This window comes from Daldinia loculata (genome assembly GCF_022478755.1).
Source record: "Daldinia loculata strain CBS 113971 unplaced genomic scaffold F4817scaffold_17, whole genome shotgun sequence".
NCBI lineage: Eukaryota > Fungi > Ascomycota > Sordariomycetes > Xylariales > Hypoxylaceae > Daldinia > Daldinia loculata.
The window spans coordinates 165,180-184,692 of NW_026054871.1; the positions used below are offsets into that span (position 1 = coordinate 165,180).

The 19,513-nt window shown below is 47.7% G+C and overlaps 8 protein-coding genes across 8 annotated transcripts; 4 read left to right on the top strand and 4 right to left on the bottom strand.

The window, feature by feature from the left end:
- Nucleotides 1–765: 765 nt before the first annotated feature.
- On the top strand, nucleotides 766–3,353 carry F4817DRAFT_65594 (uncharacterized protein). The gene is made up of 2 exons (XM_049307724.1): nucleotides 766–1,370; nucleotides 1,441–3,353. The coding sequence occupies exons 1-2, from the start codon at nucleotides 1,004–1,006 to the stop codon at nucleotides 2,862–2,864; spliced, it is 1,791 nt and encodes a 596-aa protein (XP_049160177.1). The 5' UTR covers nucleotides 766–1,003; the 3' UTR covers nucleotides 2,865–3,353.
- An 863-nt stretch (nucleotides 3,354–4,216) lies between these two features.
- F4817DRAFT_333987 (small oligopeptide transporter) lies at nucleotides 4,217–8,028 on the bottom strand. The gene is made up of 9 exons (XM_049302826.1): nucleotides 6,624–8,028; nucleotides 6,234–6,573; nucleotides 5,945–6,163; nucleotides 5,765–5,892; nucleotides 5,585–5,652; nucleotides 5,323–5,528; nucleotides 5,243–5,269; nucleotides 4,961–5,175; nucleotides 4,217–4,893 (listed from the first exon to the last, which is right to left on the bottom strand). The coding sequence occupies exons 1-9, from the start codon at nucleotides 7,453–7,455 to the stop codon at nucleotides 4,406–4,408; spliced, it is 2,523 nt and encodes an 840-aa protein (XP_049160178.1). The 5' UTR covers nucleotides 7,456–8,028; the 3' UTR covers nucleotides 4,217–4,405.
- A 282-nt stretch (nucleotides 8,029–8,310) lies between these two features.
- Nucleotides 8,311–9,884, top strand: F4817DRAFT_333988 (3-oxoacyl-synth). Its single transcript, XM_049302827.1, has 3 exons — nucleotides 8,311–8,778; nucleotides 8,836–9,558; nucleotides 9,621–9,884. The coding sequence occupies exons 1-3, from the start codon at nucleotides 8,374–8,376 to the stop codon at nucleotides 9,780–9,782; spliced, it is 1,290 nt and encodes a 429-aa protein (XP_049160179.1). The 5' UTR covers nucleotides 8,311–8,373; the 3' UTR covers nucleotides 9,783–9,884.
- A 139-nt stretch (nucleotides 9,885–10,023) lies between these two features.
- F4817DRAFT_65702 (ubiquinol-cytochrome C chaperone-domain-containing protein) lies at nucleotides 10,024–11,261 on the top strand. Its single transcript, XM_049307725.1, has 2 exons — nucleotides 10,024–10,536; nucleotides 10,624–11,261. The coding sequence occupies exons 1-2, from the start codon at nucleotides 10,170–10,172 to the stop codon at nucleotides 11,157–11,159; spliced, it is 903 nt and encodes a 300-aa protein (XP_049160180.1). The 5' UTR covers nucleotides 10,024–10,169; the 3' UTR covers nucleotides 11,160–11,261.
- A 102-nt stretch (nucleotides 11,262–11,363) lies between these two features.
- Nucleotides 11,364–12,017, bottom strand: F4817DRAFT_357955 (dihydrofolate reductase-like domain-containing protein; the record flags this gene model as incomplete). Its single annotated transcript, XM_049305971.1, has 1 exon — nucleotides 11,364–12,017. The coding sequence occupies one exon, from the start codon at nucleotides 12,015–12,017 to the stop codon at nucleotides 11,364–11,366; it is 654 nt and encodes a 217-aa protein (XP_049160181.1).
- A 253-nt stretch (nucleotides 12,018–12,270) lies between these two features.
- On the bottom strand, nucleotides 12,271–14,126 carry F4817DRAFT_333991 (uncharacterized protein). The gene is made up of 2 exons (XM_049302828.1): nucleotides 13,278–14,126; nucleotides 12,271–13,126 (listed from the first exon to the last, which is right to left on the bottom strand). The coding sequence occupies exons 1-2, from the start codon at nucleotides 13,800–13,802 to the stop codon at nucleotides 12,665–12,667; spliced, it is 987 nt and encodes a 328-aa protein (XP_049160182.1). The 5' UTR covers nucleotides 13,803–14,126; the 3' UTR covers nucleotides 12,271–12,664.
- A 304-nt stretch (nucleotides 14,127–14,430) lies between these two features.
- On the bottom strand, nucleotides 14,431–15,548 carry F4817DRAFT_314735 (4-nitrophenylphosphatase; the record flags this gene model as incomplete). Its single annotated transcript, XM_049300450.1, has 4 exons — nucleotides 14,431–15,194; nucleotides 15,265–15,333; nucleotides 15,386–15,407; nucleotides 15,480–15,548. The coding sequence occupies 4 exons, from the start codon at nucleotides 15,546–15,548 to the stop codon at nucleotides 14,431–14,433; spliced, it is 924 nt and encodes a 307-aa protein (XP_049160183.1).
- Nucleotides 15,549–17,461: 1,913 nt separating this feature from the next.
- F4817DRAFT_333999 (nagb/rpia/CoA transferase-like protein) lies at nucleotides 17,462–19,336 on the top strand. Its single transcript, XM_049302829.1, has one exon. It carries the CDS (start codon nucleotides 17,933–17,935, stop codon nucleotides 18,716–18,718), a length of 786 nt encoding a protein of 261 aa, XP_049160184.1. The 5' UTR covers nucleotides 17,462–17,932; the 3' UTR covers nucleotides 18,719–19,336.
- Nucleotides 19,337–19,513: the final 177 nt, after the last annotated feature.

A 19,513-nucleotide genomic window follows, 5' to 3' on the forward strand; every position in this document is an offset into this window, starting at 1 on the left:
CATGTCCCACAAGCTTCTTAACGCATCGGGGATACTGGTGAGCCTCAACGGTTAGGTAGGTATGGATAGGTATGGGTAGGTAGGGATGGATTCAAGAGCAATGATTCGACTTGACATTTCATTATCTCGCGAGTTGGGGTGTGGCCCGGATCCATAAGAGCCTTGGCTTTGTAAAGGTTGGGTTGCTCCAGTGGCAACGGCTGATGAATGGAACGACCCAGACCAGCGTAAAACCTGCGTCAGGACGACGCAGCTTGATTTTAATAACTATCATGCCACGACCGTCTAAGGGAGTTAGCCAAGTACCTAACCGTACTTTACTACCTACACACACCTACACACACCTACACACACTAGGAAGTCTCGCATGATGCCACTACCACCCTGAAGAAATCCTTATACCAGAACTGTCACTTTCAGATTATCATTGATTCTTTTTCAATAGACTTGGTTGGGTCTATCATTTCATCATCCTCTACCAACACACACAAGTCTATTATTTTACTAAATATCGTCGGTTTGGATCCTTCAAACGCCGCATCAATAACCATTGCCCAACTGTAAGTTGTCGATTGAGCAAACCCCTTATCAAGTTCGATCCCTAGTCTTTTATCTGCATGAAAGCTGCATATGGCTGTACATGAAAAGTTACATGGATCATACAAGCCCATTCATATAAGCCATTCCAGGCTGTCAGAATTTTAACCCATTCCTATGATTAAAAAAAACTAATTGATTTTGAATAAGAGATATTATATATATTTACAAGCGAAGGACTAAGCCCGCAGTCTTAGATTGTGTTATCCCGTTAATCCCGTAGCTGGACTTCCGTGGATTCCCGTTGGATTCGCCTCGAGTCTCCAGGTTCTCAACAGGTTCTCACCAGGCTCTTACCCGAACACCCGCGAATCTAGGTTCGCACAACAGCGGCCGAAGTAACTCCAATCCGAATTGATTGATGGCCCAAAAGCCTCATTCGGCCCCCTAATATCTATTTTATTTCATGGACGCCATCCTCGATCCTAAACTTGTCGAACCGACTATCCTACACTCGGTCGACCCTCGACAGGCATCAATTAGTCATGAACTCGTAATAACTCAAAAATCAGCTTCTACCTCACCCGATATGTCTCACCAAAAGGTCCCTATTACCTTTACCTACAAGAAGAAGGACACCGATCCTCCCATCTATATAGCAGGTTCGTTTTCGGATCCGCCATGGCAGCCCCAAGAGATGGATGTCGCCATCGACCAGCTTGGGGGTTATCTATTCACCAAACAAGTCATGGTTGACGATGGCACCGAAATCCAATACAAATTCCGCATAGGATCTGGTGATTGGTGGGCCTTGGACGAGAGTGCCGATATAGGTAAATATTTCATATCTAACATTAATTTTCACCTGCGTTACTACTTCATATACTAATAGCAATTCCTAAGCCACGGATGAATCGGGAAACACGAACAATATTCTTAGAGTCTCAATTGATGCGCCTCAAGAAAATGAAAATGTCAGCGAGGTGCCAACCCCTAAGGCCAACGAATTAGAGGGGTTGGAAACCAACACTAGCACGCAGACTCAGGACTTCGCACAGGCAGCTGCTGAGGTGGCTGACTCGGCACGCACTTTAGATCCCGAGACTCCTGAGCCGGAGATATCAGACGGCGAAGCAGGAAGAATAGGTACCCGGCGCATGTCAACAACTCCAATTGGTGAAGTCTCAGAGACAGCTATAGAGGTCGCCACTGTCGCTGCGACGCTGGATATTGATGAATCTGCTTTAGATGATGGGTATGAAGGCGAAAAAGACCTATGCCCTATGTTTTCCTATGAATCCATAGGATCATCTTCTCACAAAGAAGACGTACCCGATGATGATGATGACATCAACAAGGATAACAAGTCTCATTCCGAGTTCGGCAACCCGGCTATTGAGGTCGAGGGCGAAGACTTTGACGATCCCCAGTTAGAAGAGTTCCCGTCGAACGATCGGGAGTCTATCATGGCTGCTGTGCGACGCATTTCGACGAGCATAGATGCCGACCGCACAGTTGTCGACGAAATTCCATCAGCACCCATAATTGCCCTTCTCCAAAATTGTAAGAATGCCTACTCACCCGATAATCAAGGCGAGTCGCTAAGTCTGCCAGATTCGCTTTCGGATGATAAGCAGAATCTCCGCCCTAGCAATAGCACTAGGCGATCGCGCTCCGGGCGTAGAGAATCAGCGGCGACCTCTCTAGGGTCAATCCTTGAAGATGATGAAGCGCGCAACGAGCATGTGATTGATGAGACGGAGGATGCTACAGCTCCGTTCATACAACATCCTGGGCCTTCTTGGGGTTCTCCTACCCCTGACCGCGTCGTTAGCGATGACGACAACGACGAAGGCATTGCTATGAGGGTTGATTCCAGGAAAATGGCCGAGCAATCCCAACAATGTTCGCCGTCCTTACCTTCACCACCTGCATCTTCCGACGGCAATGTTCCGGAGGCCGCAGAGCTGGAGGGCAACGCAGATGTTTCGGGAAGTAATGACGACGTACCACCCATTGTTGAAAGCGATTTACCTAAGCCCAGTACAATCATCACTCCACGTCGCACGCCAGATAGGCACTTGAGTGACAGTTCCAACATGGAGAGTACAAGCGAAGCGAACGGGAAATCAACATCTTTCGGTACTACTAGCCCGCCGGGCCTACGGAAACGTATAATCGACAGGCCGGCTACTCCACCTTCTACGCATCATTCCCAGGGCCGCAATAAATATCCAGACTGGCTCGAAGCTTGCATACGGATCGTGTTCGTGAAATGGATTGGGGGTCTTGCGTCGTGGCTACACGATCGTAGAAACAAGGCGTAAGTTACTCCCAACCTTGTGACCGTGCTATATAAGATCCTTCTCCTAACCTTTATTTAGGCTCATGGCTGCTGGCACGGCTGCTATTGTTGTTGGGGTAGGCCTGTTGTGGCAGAATCCGGTTCGACTGTAGCAGGTAGTGAGGATGCTAGGCAAGGCGAGAGTGGCGCAGAATGTACGGGATAGAGCTCGTGGATTCAGACCTTCCTAGATCCTGCATTCATACGACTCAGTCTAATATCTACTTATGTATGCTTAGCTTGAATACGACTAATTGGAGTGGAAAGTACCTAGTCTTTGCCTATATGGTTACTTGAGATGATGGCTATGATAGGTGGTCTATGTACCTAAGATAAACGAGAGCCGATGGGACTAGTTATTGAAATTTTTTAGATTGCAGTACTAGTGTTGGGTCTTAACAGCACCTATCCGTGAAGGTTAGAGCCGTTGGAATTCGCTACATTACCGAGAGCGAAGCAGTCCACGAAGTTTCTCCGGTAGAATAGATCAAACCAACGCCGCTGTGTCTTGGGGAGGTTTCAATGAGACATACTATTAGCTGTTTCAAGTCAACCGCAGCTCAGGTAGCAATGGCTTAACCTACGAGAACTATCTAAACTTGATGAACGGACGGCGATCTATCGGGGTTCTAGTAGTAAAGAAGGCACTTTAGGGCTATGCCTTGTGAATCATAAGTACGCACGCCTTAAATTTAAGCTCAAGCGAACCAAGGCATAGGAATGCAGCAATTGGGTTCTATTTCGCTCTTGATAATATCGCGGAGCTAGGATAGTAAGCTTTCAATATGTTTGCTGTCATTTACCTTAAGGTAAAGGCAGTTATAACGAGGTATTCAGTCAGGTAATCAAAGGGTTAGCCCCTGAAAAGGGGTAATTACTTTTGCCGATGCTCAGACATAACATTAAGGAAACAACAGTATAATGGTCGGATAGGCCAAGGATTCGGTTCCTTGATGAAGATTAAGAAGGGATCAAGTCTGAGAAAATCTCTTCAGTAGGTGGGTCATAGGGGATATCGAAACAAATCATCCGAGTTATAGACTTGGCCGCGGGCGTAGAGGTGGCTGAGCTGAATTGGCGGGTTGACCTCCTTTTTATTTGTCGAGGGCTATGCTATTTATGTACCTAACTATGTCGGCTGTACTCGCTGTGATACTACTATTGGGCCCGGGTTATGGCCATGGCCACCCGGTACATATGCGTGATAGGTACCTTCAGCCTTATTTCAGGGCTTAGCGAGCTAGGTATCATCGTGCGGTTATTTAAGGTATAGGTACCTAAATAATAGCACAGTTAGGCCACGTCGTTATAAGGATTGTCCTACGCGTAGACACCTGGCAATTTAGCTCTCGGTAAATCATATAGAATAGAATAGCAAGTATCCATACAAATCTATGAGACTTATTTCTATGTTAGATCGTTTATCCTGATTCTAGGATCTCAACTCCACGTCACCCAGAGACATCTAGATTACATCACCAAACACTTGCTCCTGTCAACGCTAGCAAATATACACTCGTAGCCTTACCATACCTCCGGCCCAAAAGTTTCGCCCGGCGGTAATACAACCTGGATAGCCTTACCCTGGTAGTCCATCGTACCTGTCACCACATCATTTCCCCACCAGCGGGGAGCCTCGATCTCGTTAAGCGTAAACACGAAGAACATGACCAGCGTGCCTAGCGCAAGACCGAGATCAAGGCCGGCAGACGTGAGGTAGTTGAGGCGGCTCCACCAGCGGAAATGGCTCTTCTTGATTACGTACTGGAATATGTATCCGACGACGCCCCAAGACAGATAGTTAAGGGGTGTTGCCGGCGGGATCGAACCCGCGCCACCGAAGATCAGGGGCGCCATCAAGTATTTAGCGCCTGACCTTGGCCATCGGCGCGCTGCGAACCAGAATATAATGGGTGCAACAGCGCCAACGACGAAGAACGTGAGAAGCCCCGAGTATATCTGGCCGGGAGAGAATACCCGGGATGGCCCGATCAGACCCCAGATGACGGAGGCTATGAGATTATCTAGGTTAGCGATTGGACAAGAGGAGGGCGCTTTTAGAAATAAGGGGGTAGGTACCTGAGAAGAACACTCGGCCTCCGGGACAAGTAAACCGCTGCGGCTGAGTTAATTCGCATACCCCTTCAATGTTACCGAGCGCGAAATTGAGGACTGCGATCTGGATGAAGCACGAAACTGTCGTCGCGACGACCTGAGCCATAAACATGGTTCGTGGGGGGATTTTCATGTAATGACCAAATTTTAGATCGGAGACGAAGCTCAAGGCTTGTGCCCTATGCAAGTTGGTTAATGTGATTCCAACCAGAAGACTATACCAGAAGACTATCCCTAGGCACTTACATTGTGATATAACCATATGTTTTAAATCTAAGGGTGACTCATCAGCAACGTCTATAGGTATGGGGGCGGGATACGCTTACAGCATAAGGGCCAAAGGTCGTCCAGGCTGAATGTAACCGTATACGAACTCAGTTAAGACGTTGAGCCCAATCTGGTGGTTCGTAACAGCCTGGATAATTCCAATCGGGAGCGAGAAAGCGAAAGAGATCCCCACGGCGAGTAAGAAAGCCCACCAAGTTAGATTGGTCGGATATGCTAAGACTGAAACAAAGGCCAATGCCAGCACCTGTATAACAGTTTAGCAATGAAAGCCATAAGTTATCTGGGTTTGAGAGAACAAACAATCGCGAACAGGGAAAAATACCACCACGAGGGCGCTTCCTTGTACTTCTGCATAAGCTTCATATGTACTACAATGTTCTAAGTTAGCAATGGCTATGCAAATTGTTAAGTGTTGATTTGAGTCTGCTAGATGTATACCAAAGTGATGGTCTGAAAGATGTTCAATATAATTATACGTACTGTCAGGTTTCTCACTGGTGCTGTTCCTGTATTGATCCCAGATAGCTTTGCTATGATGTAGATAGGTGTATACTATCAAGGCAGTGATAGCCGCAAAAGATAGCCCGTAAGACAATGCAAAAGTGGTGCTACATCTCATGTAAGCTCAATATACGAGCGAATGATATGGGGATGTCAAACCTAATGAAGATTGGTGAATAAGCCTTGTAGGCTTCTTCGTCTAAGGTGAACTGGGAAGTCAATATCCTTGACACGTTATATGTGGCGCCGGTATTGTCATATGTAGAAGAGTCGCTCATTGGTAAGAACGGAGCATACCATACGCCAGTGTAATGGAAAAGTGTAGATAGTATGATATAAAACAGTACGACGCCTATCGTGGTATTTGCAATGGCATGCCTAGAAGCCATTTAGTTGCTGAACACGAACACTGCATCCACGATGGGATTGCGGAACTAAGGGGACGAACCATGGAAAGGTCAGAGGCGAACCTATGTATCCTGATATCTGAGTCCAGTCAAAAGTAATCGGTAACAAAGACAGACCGGTCGTGCCACCAAATAATTGATTTATTACTGGATTCTGAGGAGCCATCCATGTTGCGAAAGCAAAGACGCTCAAGAATTGGGCAAAGTATCCGGGAATAAAGTAGTATAGGGCGGAGACGAGAGTTATAATACCAAACCATCTATATCTTGGCATACGCCCGCCAATGATAGATGGGTCAGGCGCTTCGTGTTTTTCATACATTGCATTCATTAGAGCAACGGCGACTAAATTACCAGGCCAGATCATGGAGGCAGGATACACTGAGAAGCGTTAGTACCAACGATAATTTATAACCCTCGCCTAAACTCACCTAGAAATTTCCGCATCATGCCCGCAATCCCGTACCCAAGAGATTGCGTTGAGATGGTCAAGACAAGTTGAAATATTATGCCGAAATTTTGCTTGTAGAACACCAGCTGCGCAAGAATAATATCAGTAGCATAAGCTACAGAGAAGGATACGGATGCCATGACAACGATAATAGAGTGCTCTTTTATGTTGAAAGGTCCCGGGTTTAAGTCGCATCCTAGGCCAAATATCCTAATTTGGCGGTCGGGCACGACTTTCTCCCAAGCACGACCAAGTGGCCAGGCGATGATTTGGGCGATGAGAGCACCCAGTCCGATTGAGGGCTGTCTCAGCGAGAAGAGGGTGTTCATTGATGCGCCAACAAAAACCAAGGCCAACCCAATCGACCAGGCTCGAAGAGTATTGCATGGAAGATCTTCATCATAGTTGCGTACTGCAGCTCGGACCTCTTCATACGGCGAGTTTTCTTCGCCTGCTTTAGAGGCAGTTTCATCGTCGAACGATGCTAGACTCCCCGAATCCATTCGACGTAACTCAATAGTCTCTTCGTCTGGGAGGTTGGGATCCAGCAAGTGCTCATATTCTTCGCCCTCCTCATAGTTATTGTCGTTTCGGTCACTAGACTCAGTCCATTCAGGGATTTGGCGTTTTGGGTCTTTGGCAGCACCATTTCTTGGAGCCCTATGGGAGCGTTCCTCGGACTTTCTCGCTCGATGTCTCATCTCACCAGAGGTCTCATCGAGATCGGATCCATATTCCGAGATATGATCGTCTTCTTCCATCCTCTCCTTATTAGCCGTTCCAGACGGCTGTGAAGAGCGGGTGTCGCCCATTCCGTAAGTTAGAAGTTGAAGGTAGCTTAGTAGGAAACCGGTCCCTAAAGCCGCAAGATCACGTCTTGACCCTCTAAGTTAAACGGGTGTTGATACTATATAAGGTATCATTGAGGATACTACCCCTGAAATATGATTGCCACGGGTTATCCGTGTTTGCTAAAACACAGTGGCGAGCCATAAGTTGATTGCCTCTAAGAAGACATTGTCCGGTAATCTAATAGTGTTAAGATGGATGAAAAGTGAAATAGAGAGGCCCGAAAATGATAAAACCGAAGATTTGTACGGTACGATTCCGCTTAGCTCCGAGGTAGCCAATTGGCGTTTGTCTAAGCTATCAATCTTTGAAGCTGGACGCTCGAAACGTGTTCAAACCTTCATTCGTCTACAAGCTTATACACATACGCCTTCGAATGCATCAATTGGAATGTATGGTACTATAATTCGAATATCCGGTATGCTTCTTTAAAATCGCTACCGTCTCCTGTAATTCTGCGAAAGTATGAAAGGTGATGATGATGCGTAGTTCTGAGTAAGTTACTGGGTTGATTGTTATTTTAAAACTAAATTTAGCTAACTGCCGCGTGGCATAACCTGGGAGCTGGGATCATTGATCGATCTTTGCCTGCATAAAATAATACTTCTTCCTGCCAGCCTGCATCCCCATTGCAGAATTGCGTTACGTTAGGCAGGTACTTAGGTACATATTTGGAGCACCGGGTGGGGGGGGGGGGGGGGATAGAGAAAAGCCAAGGTATCTTTTCCACCAATGGAAGAAAATCGGTTAACTTCATAGCTGCGTGATTTGGCTCATTAGGTACCTTTTAATTTCTTAATATTCATAAATTGCAACTACGAGTAAGCAAATCTAACCTTTACATATAAATCCAGCTCAGGCATTCCTGGCTATGGCAAAGAATGCGCCGAGTTGTTGTCACAGGCCTCGGCGCCATCACACCCCTTGGCGTAGGTATTCGGCATACATGGAATAGACTAATCGCTGGGCATTCGGGCATCGTTAGTGTTGCGGACTTCGAACCGCAGAAACGATGGCGGGAGCTTACGAGCACCGTGGCTGGGATCGTTCCAAAGTCAGGTACTGGTGAAAACCAGTGGTGCCCCAATGACTGGTTGACGGTTTCGGATCAACGGCGCATGTCCACCTTCACTCAATATGCGATGGCCGCAGCAGAGATGGCTCTCGAGGATGCCGCATGGAAACCAAACAGGCGGGAAGATTTGGAATCGACCGGCGTCTGTCTAGGAAGTGGCATCGGAAATTTGGATGAAATTTACAACACTAGTGTTGTGTATGAACGAGATGTGAGATCACATGCACCACATTTTAATAATTCAATATTTACTAAATCTTCAAGGTAGGGCTACAAGAAGGTATCTCCTCTCTTCGTACCGAAGATCCTCATCAATCTAGCGGCAGGGCATATTGCAATGAGATACGGGTTCCAGGGCCCTAATCATGCCGTAACTACAGCTTGCACCACAGGGGCACATTCCATCGGAGATGCCTCGCGCTTCATTGCATTTGGAGATGCCGACGTTATGGTTGCAGGGGGGTCAGAGTCCTGTATTCACCCTCTAACCTTCGCGGGATTCGGGAGGTCGCGTTCTTTATCCACTGCTTTCAACCACGATCCACCCTCAAGCTGTCGGCCGTTCGATATTCAGCGGGACGGATTTGTAGTTGCTGAAGGCGCAGCTGTTATTGTTTTAGAGGAACTGGAGCATGCCAAATCAAGGGGTGCTCGCATATATGCCGAATTAAAGGGGTATGGGTCTAGTGGTGATGCGCATCACATGACAGCTCCTCGCGAAGATGGATCAGGGGCATACCTCTCTATGAAGAAGGCATTAAAGCATGCCGGAATCAAACCTCGTCAAGTCGACTATATTAATGCGCACGCGACTAGTACTTCTGTTGGCGACGTGGCGGAAGCCCTTGCGATCCGTTCATTGATGGCAGGAGAGGAAGGACATTCTAATGAGGGCCAAATTTCCGTCAGTAGTACCAAGGGATCTATTGGGCATCTTCTTGGGGCTGCCGGCGCAATAGAAGCGGTTTTCACCATCTTGGCCATTGTCGAAGTAAGTTTTCAAATCGCGATCTTAAGTTTCACAGCAAGCACCCTTAACTGATTCGTTAATAGAACATTCTCCCTCCTACATTGAATCTAACGGAACCTAATGTTGAGCCTAAATTCAACTTTGTACCTCTTGAAGCCCAGGAGAAGAAGATTAATGTTGCTCTCTCGAATAGTTTCGGCTTCGGAGGCACCAACGCGACGTTAGTCTTCTCTCAACTCGACTAAGTCGACTATCTAGAAAACTCAGCTATTGTATTATTATTCTGTGTAAATATAATGACGTACAAAGGTTATAAAAAACATGACGAGTATATAATATATTTCCACACTTGTATCAAAATATTACTAATCTTTAGATATGTATTGAATGATTATAATCTAGAAGTACATTTGTACCTGTACTATGTAGATCTAGATCCTTGTTGTAGATCTCAGAATCGAGCAGGGGTCCAAGCTTCACGCAGTTTTTTTCTTTTTTTTTTTTTTTCTCTATGTCTCTGACGTGCCCATGTCAATGACGTGAATCGACACTCGACAACTCAGACTACCGAACCCAGGGAATCAATGCCCTTCCCAACGACAACTTCCTACCCCTTTACAGCACGGTAGCAAATGGCGTGTAGAACATGCAGACGGCAGCTTATGCTGCTAACCCGTCAAGCTGGCTCGATTGCAGAGATCCAAAATGCTGCTACAGCACAGCGGCTTATCGCCCCAGTTGTCGGCTCCCAATCCGGCCAGAGACGAAGCTTCAAAAGCACTCCCAACCAGCCAGCCATAAATATTCGCGAGACCATTGCTAAGGTATTCCAAAGCACGGCCGAGCCGTATCGTATCATCAATGCTACCGAGAATATATACAAAACCTGCGCTCGCGAGGCAGACTATACCATCCCCGATAAGGACAGGAAGGCGGGCACGATAACTAAGACGGCGGAGGGCGAGGATATAGGAGAAGGAAAGACGATGTGGCATGAAGGTAATTGATGCTTTTATTCTTCCTACGGCCAGGTCTTCAGGTCATCAATCTGGTCATTTAGCTAAACCCTTACCTCTCATCCTCTAGATTTCAAGCTCGCCCCGACTTTCAGCACATGGTCGCAGATCACGATGCTACACCTATACCTAGTATTCGCTCGACTACGCGACCTCGAACCGGACGCGGCGCGGTCGTGGCAGCGACAGCTTACAGACCACTTCTTCTTCAACGCCGAGGAGCGCATGGACCTAACCCACGGAATCACCTCGCGCGGGCTGCGACACCGCTACCTTAAAGATCTCTTCGTGCAGTGGCGCGGGGTGATCGCCGCATACGACGAGGGCGTCATAAAAGGGGATGCCGTACTCGCCGCCGCCGTCTGGCGCAACGTGTTCAAAGCCCGCGAGGACATCGACGTGCGCTCGCTAGCCGCCGTCGTCAGTTGGATGCGGCTGTGTCTCAAGATGCTCGATCAGATCCCCGACGAGGCCCTGCACTACCAGACCGAGGCCGTCTTCAAGTGGCGCGCCAAGAACGAGCTCATGCTCGTCGATAAGCCCACAAGGGAACTCGACGGGCAACTGGTGCAGGAAACGCCGCCGGTGCAGAAGGTAGCCGTGTAAGGCTCGGGAGGGTGTATGATAGGTGCTAGATAGGTTAAGGATTATAATGACGGCACGTTATATGGAGGTGAAAAGTTAGTCTGGCATAGGGCTTTGCGCAATATTATCTTGCGCGCAGTAAAAATAGAAGTTAAAAGTGATCTCGTAGCGAGATTTCCTCATGTACATATATATACCAGACAGTAAAGGTAGACATAAGTCAACTCAATCAACCCGCTCCCACATCTCAAACTCATACTGCGTCCCATTCTCCTCTTGCGCGCCTTCAGGCACCGTCTCCCCAGTCCAAGCATCCAGCTCCTCCTTAGATCTCTTTACCCAGCCATTGTTGCCCCGATCGACCCTGTCTTCCCGAAGGCCAAGAGGGAAGAACGTGTCGCACTCAAAATCCGGCGACAACACCCTCGTCAATAACACGCGCCGCGTCTCCTTAAGTCCCAGCGCCGCTCCGTAGATCTGCGCGCCACCGATGACGAACGCCCGACCAATACTAGCGGCCTTGAGGTGCGCGAGCGCTTGCTCCAGCGAGTTTACTCTTATCGGACCTTCGTCTGCTGCTACCGCCGTCTCCTGTTCAGAGCTGGTATGCGATCGGCTGATGACGATATTGAGACGTCCCTTTAGCGGCTGGAATTTAGGTGGTATGCTGTCCCAGGTCTTGCGGCCCATGATGACGGCGTTCAGCGCAGGAGAACCTGAAGATGGAGATGGAGATGAAGGTGGTGGTGGTATGCGCTTTGTCACGCGCGCAAAGTACGCCATTTCTTTCTTGAGGCCGGTCCATGGGAGTGTGCCGCTGCGGCCGATGCCCATGGTGCGTGTGGCGGCCACGATGAGGGTTAGCTCCGGGGGAAGCATGGCTGCGGAGGGTGAGGGGTTGGACATTTGCAGTTTTCTTTCCTTGTGTTTTATTAGGGATTTTGGTGATCAAAATGAGTGGTATTATTTTTTGTCAAAGTAGAAATAGGGCCAGATATTAGGTTCCAGTTCAAACAAGTTTGAAGGTGAATATTTTGAGGCGAGTTGGGGTTGCTAACAATTATTTTTTCAGAGTTTTAGTATCGCTTGCAAATCTGTCTAGGCCCCTTTACTTTCTCTATGCAAACAACTACTCAATAATGTGCACCATGTCTGATTATCCATACCTTAATACTCTTAGGCCTTGTCATATAATATATATTTATTAATATGTTAGAATTAACAATCATAACCATAGTGCTCAATCGAGACAGGAATATGAGTTCCGACGACAACAATATAAGAGTCGTATAAGACACGCCCCCTATCGAAACAATCTCAGCAGCGAGCTCTAGTAAAGTCATGTCATGAGAGGTAATAATCAAGGATACTTACGTCGAAACGAAGATAATCCTAACTAGTATCATGCGAATCATAAAAGGGGCTACATTCTAGTCTTAACATTAGAAGCCAATACACAATTTTGGTTCTTCATTAATCCTCGTTATACACGATACCCCCTTATACACCCTCACCTCATCATCCCATCAAGCCGCAGCAACAGCAACCTTTCCCTGTCCTAGCCTCCGCTCCTCCTCCAACCTACGCAACTCCTCCCGCTTCATCGCCTCCTGAATTCGCACTCTTTCCGGGACCACCCGTTCCCTCGGCGTCGTGATCTTCCACCCCTTCAACTTCTCCGGGCCGCCCACCGCCGCCATGGTCTTCTGCTCTACGAGGCTGTACTCCTCGGCACTCGGTCTGTCGAAGCGGAACGGCTCCCGGATGCTGACCGGGGGGTTCGTAATGATGCGCACGGCGCGCCGCGCGTTGCTTGTTGCGCTGTGCATCATTAGGGGGTGGAGTAGGTACACGTCGCCTACGACGCCCATAGCCTCGACGAAGTCGGTGTCCGCACAGTCTTGCGCGATGTCGATGTACCACTCTAGGTTCTTCTCGCGCGGGAAATCCGGGTGCGCTCGGGGTACCATGCGCGGTGATACGCCTTCCTGTGATGATATACAAATCAGCATTGCGCTTAAGTGCCTCTTATCTCAGTACCTAAGGTAGATTGGTGAGAGAGTTAAGAGTTCTGACTCTCTAAAACTGGTTTAAAAAGAAAAGGGGACGAAGAGGCAAATACTACGCAAGGCCACATACTGGGTGCTCGTACAGATGCTTCGCAACCCGATTGATAGCCGGCGGGCAAAGCATCGTACCACCTCCCTCCGAAACAATATCCGTAAACAGCGGGATCACAAGCAGCGCCTGCTCGGGACTATCCAGGTAATGCACGAAGAAATCGCCATCGACATGCCAATTCGTCAGCTCCTTAGGCGGGACCGGCCTGCCCTCCCCTTCCGCCGTGCCCAAGTTAACGATCAGCGAGTCCCGCCAATGCCGGGATTCAGGGTTAACGCGGTCCTCGCCGCCGCACAGCTCGCAGATCGCGTGCCACGCCTTCGGCGCAAACTCGGCGCAGTCGAAGGTCCGGTGCGACGGCATGTTGGTTTTCTCCTTGGTCCATGTCGACTTGTCTGTCGGCGACATGCCCAGGCGCGTCCATACCCCCTCGGTTACGGAGGCGGCTTGCTCGTGCGTGAAGCAGTTGCTTAGCTTGAGGTGGCCGTTCGCGAGGAAGAAGTCCTTCTGCTCTTGTGTTAGGGGGGTGGGTGGCGATGCCATGGCTGGTTGTGCAACTCTTAGGATAGGGATGAGAGGACGTTAATTTATTAGGCCCTGGCAGTAGTTTTATCTCGAGATATCTACATATAGTTAAGACGACCTGTATTAGTATATGCCTAAGGTATCTAGATCACCTAGGTAGACATATATGGAAGTAAATGAAATAGGTTCGGAATCAAGAATATACTCATATCACAGTATCCTACCATATTCTTAAATATATACTTGCCAACGAATAGTAGCCTGTCAAGCTCCATCACGAGTGACGATAGCCGTCGAATCAATACACATATACTAACCCCCTCTCCATTGGGGTAGCTGAATAGTTACGCGGGGAAATCGGCACATCGAGCCGTATTTCCCTTATCCAATGGGGGCATGCGATTTCGGAGAGCTGTTGGAGAACTCGGTTTAGTCTGCTCGCCGCTGGTCGACAGCATTGTGCCGAAGCTTAGAGTAGATGGAGTACCATGATTCGAAGAATTCCCGATAGTATCTCCGAAATTTGTAGTTTCTATCTGTCTGTCTATACCTTAGGTAGACTCTGTAGTATTATGCTAAGCAATCAAATCTAAGTCTAAATAAATTATGAATAGCATGGGACATGAGAGGGACAAAGTGCATCTCATCATGACGTCGCACCTCGGAGATCGCTCAGCTTATCGGCATAGTAGGCGGGGACGGCCACGGCATTCTCGGCCTCCCAATCCTCCCGCTTGTGAACACCAGTGAGCACATGTAGAGTCCCGCCCAGCTTGCCCTCGACACCGAATTGGATATCGGTATTCAACCTATCGCCGACCATGCAAGTCCGCGCCCGGTCCAACTGGAACTTCCCTTCGATCGCATCCATCATGGCCTGGCTAGGCTTCCCCAAGGTCAAGGGTGTCTGCCCGGTCATGTTGACCAGTGGGATGGAAATAGAACCGGCGCCGGGGAAGAAGGTGTCGCCCATAGGTAGCAAGTTGTCGAGGTTTGTCGCGATGAACTTGGCACCTCGTCGTATATACTGGTAGGCCATAGATAGCTTGAGATAGTTAATGTGGAAATCCAGCCCGGCAAGTACAATACCGACATCCGGATCCAATAGAGAGCCGTCGGCCAGCCCCTTGAAGTCCTCAGGCGTAATATCTCGTCTTAAGGCCGGGTCTGTGCCACCGATGAAGGGTACACCCTCGGTACGCAGCTCGGACTCCATGCCGCTCTCGCCGATGATGAAGACCTTGTTCTTAGGTGCCGGTAGCTTCAAGATGCGTGAGATATATACCGCGGCCGAGTAAGACGAGCCGAATATCTCCTCAACATTACTAGGGATTCCCAAGCCCGTCAGCTTCTGTTGATAGCTCGGCCGGTCTTTTGTAGAATTATTGGTAACGAATACAATCCGTTTTCCTACTCCAGTTTAGTTTGTGGTATACATACGTGTATATTTTGTAGTTTTGTTAGGTCTAGCATAGCTTACCCCTGGATCTTAGCATCTCCAGCGTCTCGACGATGCCCTCGAAGACGTTGTCCCCAGACCATAGGACTCCTGTAAGATTTCAGCCATCTGGTCCTTTCGAAGCTTGGCCGTTTATTCTAACCATCGCAATCGAGTAGGAAAACCTGTATAGAAAGTAAGACTTTGTGTAAGACTTTGTGTTATGAAGGGTGGCGACTCAGGTTAAAATGACGCACGTCAAACTTATCGAGAAACTCATTTATAGCGGCTGAATCACCCGTCAGGTACTTGGGTGTTTGCGGCATTTTTTATATCAGAAAGCTTCAGAAAATGCAACAGATCTATATTACCGGTTGTTGTTCAATGGCAGTTGTTGTCGTCGCGATCTATTTGTCGTATAAAGTAGTTGTAAGAGTGAAGTTTTAAGACGGTTTACTTCATATCAGAGCAGCCGCGGCTTTTGGTTCAATCACCGTCCGTTCTCGGCACTTAGGTACTCATCGCGCCCGGCCCTTAGAACGGATAAAATGTCAACTTAGTATACCTAGGTATGTGTTCTCTCGTGAAGACCATTGTCAATATTTTTATTTCTTACATTTACATATCAAAATATCGACACATATCTCTTGAGATCTACTTACTCGGATTTCTTTTTCTACCAAAGTCTAACGGAATAAGGACTACACTATGTAACGGGCTATACATTAACCGCGAGGTACGCCCGATAATCCGGATCTGTAAACTGTACGTAACATTACCATGCCGATGGCTTCTATTATGCACGATTCGGAATGAGAGCCTAATGCTAATTTTTCGATTATACCAAGCCAAATGCTCGAGAACTATAAGATTTATACTCATCACCGTTGCCGCACCTTTCCGTCATGTATATACTTAAGTCTTACTTATACACGCTAGGGCAGCTAACGTCACAAGTCGCAGATATAAGATCGAGTGCTATGTTCGTGCTGCATTGGAACCTTACCCGTGTAGAACGTGTGCAGACTGTGCCTGGAACTGCCGGTAAGGTCGCATGTGTAATCATACCCAAGACCTATTGTTCTATGGTTGCGACGAAAATGTAGTGAATCGTGAGGGTTGCGATTCGACAGAGCTTCCGATCATACCTACCCTACACCGGCAGTGAAGATGACTTGTCAACTTGTTTCTTCGGCGATATTGGTATGTCTATCTCGTACTACCTTGATTAGGTAGGCTAGGATTAGATGATAGGATGTTGGACAAGGTAGAACCTTTGTGAGATGAATAATTACCTAACCTAGGTAAATGCACGGAACTCGGGGATGTACCTAGTGTATTATGAAAGAATACTTAACGATCAAAGGAAAACGATCAAAGGAAAACGATCAAAGGAAGTGCCGTGTTACGCGATCCAGACTAACCGAAAACGGTGTTAAATTCCAAACCTTCGAAAGCCATCGAAGAGAATCCATCATCGCGAGCATCATCGACCTGATAACATTTCGTCTACTACTATGTACCTAACGTAGATAGGATAAGCAAGAGGAAACGGATTGGTTTTGGTCGGCGGGGTCCTTGCAGCAATGCAGCAATGCAGCAATGCAGAATTCATAAGACGCAACATCTTGGGAAGTTGGCCCCGCATTGGCTCCATTCTAATGTTGCGCAGAAACCCCCCACTTGCCCACCCATCTACGGAATAGAGCCCGCTTATCTACAAGGCAACTCCTTGTCCCGCCCCTCTGGTTATCCAAGATCAGTAAGCCCTACGTCAATCATTGAATAACCCCTCCATCTATTTTTTTCCTTTTCTTTTTTATCCTTTCGCAAAAAACACCGAACGTTGACACAACAACCTAATCTGCAACCTTCCATATACCCATCCCCATCTCCATCCCTACATGTGAATAGGAATAGATAGGATAGGCAGAGCCCTCGTTGCCTCTCTATTTATCTCTTGATACCACTGTAAACATTATACACTGCCTTCTGATACTAAGCCAGTATTTGATATCTCTCATATCTCAAAGTTTAAGTCTTGCAACTTTTTATAACCAGCCGACCCAGACCTATCAGCCCATTACAAAACGGCCGGTGGCTCAACGCCAAGGTTCCTAGCGCATTGATTCTTAATGGCGAGTGGACACTGCCAACGCAAGATACATGTGTAACCGTATCAAAACGATATCGTCAACTCCCCAGTCTACTAGTCTACCAGTCTACCAGTCTACCAGTCTACCAGTCTACCAGTCTACCAGTCTACCAGTCTACCAGTCTACCAGTCCACCAATCTAGCATCGTAGGGATCAAGGAACAAACAATTACTTAAGAATTCACATACACCCAAGACTTTCCAATGATTGTCGTGGTGTGATGTTTATCTACCTAGGTATTTAGGTACCTTATCGATATTTAACCGATACCTTACCTGAGGCTCTTAATATAAGTTTGGGTGGTAATTGTTTCCCTAAATTTCCCTAAAAATCACTCGTGAAAGTTACCTTACCTTACATGACCTACCCCACTATCATCATCATCTTCCGCAAATAACTCATAGTTTCTTAAATTAAAGAATTTCGCCTCACCGGCTTACACCGACTTACCACATTCATATCCCATATCCCATATCCCATATTCCACATCCCGCATTTATACCTACCCTCACAAGCACTACGTATTCAGAGTCGCATACCAATAGTACACCATCATGCCGGGAAAGCAACCCAATTTGTTCGCTTTTAGCGACGTTGAAGCTCTTGCGCCCGCCCTGCGATCCTACATCATCACATGTCAAAATGCTGGCATCACACGTCATGGCGTCTTCAAAGTCGCCATTTCGGGCGGCTCGCTACCCCAGACCCTCGCCAAGGCCCTCCTTGCGCAACCGAAATCTAACGAAGACAAGGTCAAATTCGACAAGTGGGAAATATTCTTCGCCGACGAGAGAGCTGTACCTCTAGATCATGAAGACAGCAATTATGGTTTGGTTAAGAAGGAGCTGCTGGACAAGATCCCAACCGAGCTGGGCCAGCCTACCATACACCCGATCGACACACAATACCTAGATGACACGCAGGAGCTGGCTGATCAGTATGAAAAAATACTCGTCAACTCCTTTGCTAAGGGCGACTCGGTCAAGCTACCCATCTTCGACCTACTACTCCTTGGCTGCGGCCCAGATGGTCACACTTGCAGTCTATTTCCAGGCCACCCCCTTCTTCGCGAGACAGACGCATGGGTAGCACCCATCGACGACTCACCTAAGCCGCCGCCTCGACGGATCACATTAACACTACCCGTCGTCACACACGCCGTCAAGGTCGCCTTTGTCGCCACGGGCGCTGAAAAGAAGAAGATCATGAAGGAAATATTCGAGCAAGGAAACGGGCTTCCGTGCGCACTCGTCAACGAAGCAACCGGCGAGCGATGTAGTTGGTTTACGGACAGCGCCGCCGTAGAAGGTGTCAGCTTCCCGCGACGTGGATTCCTATAGAGTTCCGTGGGGTGGGCGTAAGGGAGATATACAACCGGTCATGGCTAAACGAGCTGGGGCTAGATTACGGCAGGCGAAAGAAAAGCTAGGAGGCGTCTCTTGAGGTCCGCAAGCGAGTAATTAGTGCTGTCTTCTTCGATTCACGACTTAATCTATGTAGACTGGCAATGAATGGATGGTTCTTACGAGCATAAGACGTACGGGTTTTATTGCATTATCATACGACGAGGTGTGATGGGACATACATCTCTCGGGAAGGGATCTGATACCAAGCACGAATTAGTTAGAGAAGTGACATACCTACCCCCTCATCTATCTTGGACCTTTTTCTTGGTCGAGGGGGTTTGGAATACTGATTACACTTTACCACGATTACTTGCTATGACTTTGCTTTATACGAACTTGCGTTGGTATGCTTCATGCTGGTGCCGCCTGGTTGTTGCGCGTAATTTTTGGTTTGCTTTCTATTTCATACAATTGCTAAGATACTCAGAAATATGAGCAGGTGAAGAATATGTGCGTTTCCTCGCGTATTGATGAGATTAATGTACCACTTAAATCTTGATGCTTAAATTTTTACTATTCGTTACCGATGTGAATAGGGGATCTACAGCTACCTTCACCACTGGAACGTCAATATCAATACATAAAAGAGACGGTCTATAATCAGTAAGTGAAACGAGAATCCAGGCCTTCAATACGATCCAGGTCCTTATGTATACTCGTCACTGTTCTAGTTGGACTAATAGAGACTACAAACCACTTATAGAGGAAAGAATATCCCTACCTCGTCGT